At 53.4% G+C, this 8,587-nt stretch overlaps 1 protein-coding gene across 1 annotated transcript in view; it reads right to left on the bottom strand.

The window, feature by feature from the left end:
• Positions 1-5,598: 5,598 nt before the first annotated feature.
• The window catches only part of ZNF787 (zinc finger protein 787), a 48,928-nt gene continuing 45,939 nt past the window's right edge, over positions 5,599-8,587 (bottom strand). Inside the window, exons 4-6 of the mRNA XM_011932569.1 lie at positions 7,466-7,598; positions 7,205-7,280; positions 5,599-5,667 (exon numbers count right to left, since the gene is read on the bottom strand). Of these exons, the coding sequence (XP_011787959.1) occupies positions 5,599-5,667; positions 7,205-7,280; positions 7,466-7,598 (278 nt within the window). The remainder of the gene's footprint in view (positions 5,668-7,204; positions 7,281-7,465; positions 7,599-8,587) is intronic.

Raw genomic sequence — 8,587 nt, 5'->3', positions numbered from 1 at the left:
TGACCTCGTGATCCACCCGTCTCGGCCTCCCAAAGTGCTGGGATTACAGGCTTGAGCCACCGCGCCCGGCCCACTGCTTTTCTTTCAACATACTGTTGCTGGCTTGAATCATGGAGATATTAAGGAATAAAGTCTAATAATTAGGATGTTACATGTTGATAAAACCATCTTGCCAGCTTCTCTATTGGGGGAAAAAAAAAAGAATCAGGCCAGGTGCAGTGGCTCACACCTATAATCTCAGCACTTTGGGAGACTGAGGGGGCGCAGATCACTTGAAGTCAAGAGTTTGAGACCAGCCTGGCCAACGTGGCAAATCCCCATCTCCAAGAAAAATACAAAAAATTAGCCAGGGGTGGTGGCGCACATGTGTGGTCCCAGCTACTCAGGAGGCTGAGACACAAGAATTACTTGAACCTGGGAGGTAGACGTTGCAGTGAGCCGAGATCACGCCACTGCACTGCAGCCTGGGTGACAGAGCAATACTCTGCCTCAAGAAAGAAAGAATGAATGAAAGCTCTGGCATCGTTAGGTCTGACTTCTTACGTGACCACAATCAGAGTAAGCTGGAAACGGAGTTCCTTTCTCCTGGGCTGCAGTGCTCTGGTTTCCCCACTCTACCATCTCACACTGGCTCCTCTTACCAGCCTGGTGCTCTCTCTAGCCCCGTGGGATGCACTTGTAATTACCAAATTAACCCCATGCAGAGAGCTGGATGCTTGCGGCACAACTCCCTCTTTTGGCTTTAGTTGAAACACTCATTCCAGGCTCCTCGTTTTACAAATGAGGAAATGGGGTTTAGCAAAGAGAAATGAGTTTTCAAACCAGAGGCCAGTGGTTAGGCTGTGCCGCCACCTCTCCGCTCCTCCCTGTGTCAGCAGGGATATTCCGGAGCCTGGTCTGAAACTGCTGAGCTGGAAGGGCTTGGATCCAACAGTGCTGATCATGACCATGGTGTGTGGCCTGGTCACTAGGGAACGGCTGAGCTCGAGGGACTTGGGTCTAACAGTGCTGATGACCATGGCGGTGTGGAATGGTCACTAGGGAACAGCTGGGCTCGAGTGGCTTGGGTCTAACAGTGCTGATGACCACGGTGGTCTGGAATGGTCACTAGGGAATAGCTGAGCTCGGGGGACCTGGGTCTAACAATGCTGATGACCACGGTGGTCTGGAATGGTCACTAGGGAACGGCTGGGCTCGAGGGCCTTGTCTAACAGTGCTGATGACCACAGCGGTGTAGAATGGTTGGTTACTAGGGAGCGGCTGAGCTCGGGAGCGGGGCTTGGGTCTATCAATGCTGATCATGACCACGGCTGTGACATGGTCACTAGGGGGCGCCACATCCCACTTTCCCACCCTGACCGCCTCCTTCCAGCTCAGCTTTCCTCCAGCTGCGGCGCTTTGCATTTGTGGCTCTGGCTGCATTTGAACAAGTGCTCCTTGCGCCCCGCCCCACAGGGCCTCTCCCCTGCTGGGGCCCCGCCTGCATCGCGCTTCCTGAACTGTCCTTGGAAATTCCCCTCTTCCCTCGTGGCTCAGCTTCTCCCGCCCAGTCGCCAATCACTTACTCGCCCTGTTGATCGGGCACGGACTTGCTGCCAGCGGCTCTGCTAGGCAAGGGGACACGGCGGGGACCTCGAGGGGCACAATCTGTGCCCTCACGGGGAGTGGGAGTGGCTGGGAGGGGACACACACAGATGAGGGCTCAAGAGACGAAAAGAGACTCCCCGGGGGTGAGACATGGAGGAAGTCCTGGGCATGGGCAGGTGTGACAGGCAGCTGTGTGGGGGCGGGTCCCAGGGGAGGGAGATCCAGACCTGGGTGAGAGGAAGGGGACCCTCCACCCAGCTCACTTCCTGGGGCGGCTTTGCCAGGCGGCAGACGGTGTCAAAGGAGCTCGGCCTGGGGTCCGACTGTCCTGAGTTTGAATCTGGTTTCTCACTGAGCGTGTGATCTAAAGCGAGTGGCTTCACTTCCCTGAGCCGGCTTCTCTGTGACTCGCCAGATCCAGCCATGTCTAAACAGTGGGCAAAGCCAGGCGGCTGAAACCAGCTTTGCTGTGTCTCGTTTTAAGTCCTGGATAAGTCCCTTTCCTCTGAGCCTGCTTCCCCCTCTGCCGAGTGGAGGGTTACACAAGGTTGTTTTGTTTTGAGACGGACTCTTACTCTTTTGCCCAGGCTGGAGTATGATGGCGTGATCTCGACTCACTGCAACCTGTGCTTCCCGGGTTCAAGCGACTCTCCTGCCTCAGCCTCTAGAGTAGCTGGGATTACGGGTGTCTGCCCCCATGCCCAGCTAATTTTCATATTTGTAGTAGAGACAGGGTTTCGCCATGTTGGCCAGGCTGGTCTCAAACTCCTGACCTCAGGTGATCCACCCACCTTGGCCTCCCAAAGTGCTGGGATTACAGGCATAAGCCACCGTGCCCGGTCTAAAGAGGTATTAATGAAGCACCTAGCACTCAGTAGTGCACGTTAAATCATCACCTTGCTCCCAGGGTCTCGGCTATCAGCCGTATCCAAGCCCTCACTGCGGAGAGTAAGTAGGAGACAGTCACTTCACACATTCTTGGGGACGTGGTGAGTGTCTGACCTCTGGGGAGGGTGGTACAGCTGGATCTGTTGGGATCCAAATGCACATTCCCCTTCCGCCTGCAGTTGCTGCCAGGACAAGCAGCACAGTGTGTGGGTCAGATCAGATTCTTCCTGCTGCATTGCTACAGCAGCAGAAGACTAGAAACAGACTGCACATCAGTCAGGAATTAAACACTGTATCTGCACAAAGGAATGCTTTGAAAGTGTTTTTTAAAATAAGAAATGTAGATAGGCGGCCAGGTGCGGTGACTCAGGCCTGTAATCCCAGCACTTTGGGAGGCCAAGGTGAGTGGATCACAAGGTCAGGAGATGGAGACCATGCTGGCTAACACGGTGAAATCCCATCTCTACTAAAAATACAAAAAATTAGCTGGGTGCGATGGCGGGCAACTGTAGTCCCAGCTACTCGGGAGGCTGAGGCAGGAGAATGGCATGAACCCAGGAGGCGGAGGTTGCAGTGAGCCAAGATAGCGCCACTGCACTCCTGCCTGGGTGACAGAGCAAGACTCTGTCTCAAAAAAAAAAAAAAAAGAGCCGGGCGCGGTGGCTCAAGCCCCTAATCCCAGCACTTTGGGAGGCCGAGACAGGTGGATCACGAGGTCAGGAGATCGAGACCATCCTGGCTAACATGGTGAAACCCCATCTCTACTAAAAATACGAAAAACGAGCCGGGCGAGGTGGCAGGTGCCTGTAGTCCCAGCTACTCGGGAGGCTGAGGCAGGAGAATGGCCTAGACCCGGGAGGCAGAGCTTGCAGTGAGCTGAGATCCAGCCACTGCACTCCAGCCTAGGTGACAGAGTAAGACTCCGTCTCAGAAAAAAAAAAGAAATGTAGATACGTAGATAGGCCTCTCTCTCTGGAACAATCGTAGGTAGATACATAAATAGGTATAGTTGATAGATACATAGATGATAGCTAAAGATAGATGACAGATAACAGATATAGTACACAAATAGATTATTGATAATTGGTGAAGATAGGAAGATCACAGATACGTACTACGGAGGTAGATGATAAATTGTTATATATCTATGTAAGTAGGTACTAGATGATACATGATATAGGTAGATAACAGATTATAGATGATTGATAGACACATGGATAGATGGTGCAATGATAGATAATAGATGACTGATACATAAATGATAGCTACATATAGATGACAGATACAGATAATTGATGCACAGATGGAATGACAATAGAAGATAATGGATTGGTATACAGATAATATATGTAGATATAGTAGATATATATATGATACATAAAACATGACGATAGAGATCGATACATATGCAAGGGGCAGAATAATATGCAATGAATGCTTTCATTTGATACATTTATTTTATTTATTGAGGCAGAGTTTTGCTCTTGATGCCCAGGCTGGAGTGCAATGGTGCGATCTCAGCTCACCACGACCTCTGCCTCCCAGGTTCAAGCAATTCTCCTGCCTCAGCCTCCTGACTAGATGGGATTACAGGCGTGTACCATCGTACCCAGCTAATTTTTTCTTTTTATTAGGGATGGGGTTTCTCCATGTTGGTCAGGCTGGTCTTGGACTGCCAACCTCAGGTGATCTGCCCGCCTTGGCCTCCCAAAGTTCTGGGATTATAGGCATGAGCCACCGTGCCCAGCCTGATAAATTTATTTTTAAAACCCACTTGTAAATTCACTGAGTATTTCAAGGGATAATGCAGGGAGAGGAATGAGGAATCTGGGAGTTGAGATTTGGTAAGAAATCTCTTCCTCCAAGTATCCATTACTTTTTTTAAAAAAAATCTTATTTGTGACCAGACATCAATCACTGATCCAAATCCCCCTGGCAGAGTCCCCACCAGCCTGAATGAGGCTGTCTGTCTACTTACTGTCTACTAACGAGTCTATCTACTTACTGTCTACTAACGAGTCTGTCTACTTACTGTCATGGCTAGTGGCCACCCCACTTCACAAGCATCCCATAAGGTACAGATAGACTGATATAAATGTTGGCATTAGACTCTATTAAGCTCTGCTACTTAGCTGTGAGAGCCTGGAGAAATATTGAACCTCCCCAAAGCCTCTGTTCCCTTATATGTAAAATGGGAACGATACTCTTTTTCGAAGTGGTCGGGAGGCTTTAGAAGGGAATGCGGATGGATAAAACTGAGCTCCATCATCCGAGTCCCAGCTGGGGGCCTGGGAGGGGGAAAGGAGGGGGGACTCTCTGTCCATGGTGCTGAAAGACCGGCACCAGAAGGTAGGGAATTTCTGGATAGACTTGTCCATCAAGGCAGGAGAGGAGGCAAAATCAGTGGTGCCAGAGGCAACTCCGTCCCCACCCACAGCCTCTTTGAGCGGTAGATAGAAGGATGGGTGCACATATACCACAGACACACACATACATAGCCACATGCACACAGACATACATATGCACAAAGATACACACCATCCACACGGAGACATACAAGCACTCATACATGCAGAGAGACACACACAATTCACATGCATGCACTTCTCTAAGGATGGCCTGGAGAACACCAGCCCCAAGATGCTCTATAAATGGCCCCCAGCCCCACCCGGTTACACAGAATCATAGTGAAAAGCTCTGGGCCGGGTGGGTGTGGGGGGCTAGCCTTATAATTCATCCAGTCAACTGAATCTTGGCTCAGCACCTTCCACCTGCCAAGTACTGTTCTGTGTATGAGAAAACTTCAATCCGGCGGGACGCGGTGGCTCACACCTGTAATCCCAGCACTTTGGGAGGCCGAGGTGGGCGGACCACCTGAGGGCAGGAGTTCAAGATGAGCCTGACCAACATGGTGAAACCCCATCTCTACTAAAAATACAAAAATGAGCCGGGTGTGGTGGTGGGTGCCTCTAATCCCAGCTACTTGGGAGGCTGAGACAGAATTGCTTGAACCCAGGAGGCAGACGTTGCAGTGAGTCGAGATCATACCACTGCACTCCAGCCTGGGTGACAGAGTGAAACTCCGTCTCAAAAAAGAAAACTTGAATCCAGCTTTTTCTCGGGTTATTTGAACACGATCCTGTTTTCTCCAAACATCTTGTCAATATTCCCTGGAACACTCTCCAGGCTACCCTTAGGGAAACAGGGATATACGGAGTAAACATTTCCAGATAAACTCTGCCTCCAGGCTGGGGAGTAAGCTGGGTGGAGGGTCCCTTTCCACTCACCTGTCTGGCCCCCACTCCCCTGGAATTGCCTGTCACACCTGCTCCATGCCCAGGACTCCTCCACTCCTGCCTCCTGGGAGTCTCTTTTTGTCCCTTCAGCCCTTAGTTGTGTGTCTCCCCTCCCAACTGCTCCCAGCCCCCATGACAGCAGAGATTGTGCGTGTTGAGGTCACTGCTGTGCCCCTATGCTTAGTAGAGTCCCCCGCAGGAAAGAAGTGCCCGAGAAACATCTAAGATTAAGTGGATCATCAGCTCGGCAGGGGGCCAGGGTAGGGGGGGCATGGGTGTCAGGACTTTAGATCCAGATTAAGGTTCTACCACTTTGCAAACCAGTAGCCTGGGCAGACTGCTTCCTCTTCTCACACCAGCTTCAGCAGCAGCAGCCAACCACACAGGGCCTTTGTGAGGACTGGACTCCATAACGGGAGTGAACGAGTCTGCGCATGCCCTCCACCAAAGTGAGCAGGAGAGGAATGGGGGCCAAAGGAACTTCTGCGGTCACTGCCACGGTGGATTCGTGACATGAAGCGGCTGCCCAGCCTCACCTTGCCCTGGGTGAGAGGCTCCAACGCAGGTGCGCTACAGGGCTGACAGCAAGTGCCACGAGAACCCGCGTTCCTTTCTTTAACCTGAGACCCACGCCACGCTCACTGGGCGCGGAGCTGCTGCCCTGAACACATTTGTGGAATGAGTGAGTGAGGGGTGGGTGATGACTACCTGAGTGCATGAATCGGTGACGGACGGCGTGTGACACCAAAGCACAGGTCCAGCGCTGGGTCTGGTGCAGGCTGATGTCATGGAGGTCATGTGAGCTCGTTGAGTTCTGTATTATAAAGGGGGATGAGTAGTGCAGAGCCAGGATTTGAGCCTGGCTCCTTGCCCCTGCATCTTTGCTCACGCCTGGGAGGGCAGCTCTACTGAGTTAACACATGGCTTGGGGATCCCCCCTCCACAAACAGTCACACAAGGCTGGCAAGCTCTTCTTTCCACAGGGCAAGGAAGCCCAGGGTCAGAGAGGTTAGTCCACTTGCCCAGGGTCACACAGCCTTAGGAGGCAGGGTGGAAACTGGCCCTCAATCTTTCTTGCTCTAGGTGTCGGCTTTTGCCACCATATCCTGGGGCAGGTAGAGGCGGCGGCTGGCCCAAGGCTCAGTGTGCCCAACTTAAGGCACCGAGCTGCCAATTCTTCTAGACAGGGCACCTCCCATCCTCCCAGGCCTCGAGAAGTGCCCAAGGCCAGAGCTCCAGAGAAGGACCCTAGGAGCACTGAGCAATGCTTCCTCAGTCTTGGCTAACCTAGCCCACTCTGAACCACCACAGTTCACCTCCTCCTCTTGAGTGACCTGGAATTTTAAACTGACATGCAATACCAATTACCTAAGCAAGGCAGGGCCACTTGAGAACATGCTTTTCTCACCCACGACCCCTCCCTAGTCCTCTACCAAATCCTCCAGGATCTGTACACCATCAGTGGCCCTGGTTTCTGAGCCCCCATCCTCCAGGTGAGGCCCCAGGACCCTGCTCAAGTATATCAGGGTGTGAAAGGGCAGATCAAGAGCTCTAACTGGAAATCCAAATTTCTCCTTCGAGTCCCCCTCTACTATGAAACTCCCAAGCCTGCAGCTTGCCGTCTCCAGTTACTTGCCGCTCCCGAGTAATTGCGGCCTTCAACCCGGTTGAAAATACCTCGTTGGGCCCCTCACTGTGGCCTCCCAAGCCGCCAGGAATATGGGTCCTCAGGACCTGGGCTGTGGGTCCGGGAAACCAGTCGCCATGGCAGAGCCCCCTTCTGATAACGAACAACAGCGCTCATCTGGCAGGGCAGCTGTGGCGGCTCTATGGGACCAAGTCCATCAGGCAGGCGTGCTGTCTGAATTGCCCTAAGCGCTCAGCTGGACTGTGGCATCCCTGCCTTCTCCCCCAGCCACTTTTGGGGTCAGCGGGTGGAAAGTCACGATAGGAGTGGAAGAAGCCAGCTGCCCCCGTGAGAGGGCAGCTGAGGCCACGGGGCCCCTTCCACTGCAGTGGGCAGGCCTGGCCCTGACCAGTTGGCCCCGCCCCATCTACAAGGGGCTCCCAGGCCCTGTGAGCGCCCGCACCGCAGTGAGATCTCGGGACAGGTCGCCCTGCCCATGGCCCTCCGCGGGCGCAGCTGACACTCTGCTACTGCCCCAGCGGAAGCCTCTGTTTACCCGTTGCCGTTCTCCCGGACTCAAGAACCACGCAAAGGGGGACATTTGGATAGTGCCATTTATTGTTCTAGCACCCCTTCCTCCACCACGCCCAGGCCTGGGACAAACAGGCACCCACCTCCTGCCGGGCTTTGCTGGGCACAGGGGCCGCCTCTGCTACCCGGAATCCAGGAGAAGGAACGACTCGAGCTCTAAGAAAGGGCGGGACCCGGAAGGCGGGAAAAAAAAAAAATGGATTGGGGTGGGTGGGGGTAGTTAAAAAGTGGGCTGAATAAAAGAAAATTCTAAAAGAGAAAAGGGGCCCCTATTTCCCTTCCCTCTCTGGGACCCTCTAAACGCAAAGGCCTGGTTTCTCCACTCCTCGCAGCACCCCCACCCCCACCCAGGACAGCTGGGGCAGAGGAGGGAGAACGGCCTTCCACTTGAGACCTGCTAGCCGCTGGGCCTCTACAGGTCTCTCCATTGTCTGTCTCCAGCTCGCAGGCCGAGAACCTAGGAAGGGCGGGCCAGCCTGGAGGGGGGCAGAGTCTCGAGGCGGAGAACGGAACTGGCCCTAGTGCCCCACGTGGACGGCGCGGGGTCCATTGCACCCCATCCGCTGCTCCCTGGGTCTCTTGGTCTTGCACAGCGTCG

Source organism: Colobus angolensis, unplaced genomic scaffold, assembly GCF_000951035.1.
Source record: "Colobus angolensis palliatus isolate OR3802 unplaced genomic scaffold, Cang.pa_1.0 Scaffold96, whole genome shotgun sequence".
Classification (NCBI taxonomy): Eukaryota; Metazoa; Chordata; class Mammalia; order Primates; family Cercopithecidae; genus Colobus; species Colobus angolensis.
The sequence above is the reverse complement of the archived record's forward strand: the minus strand, read 5'-3'. Positions and strand labels throughout refer to the sequence as shown.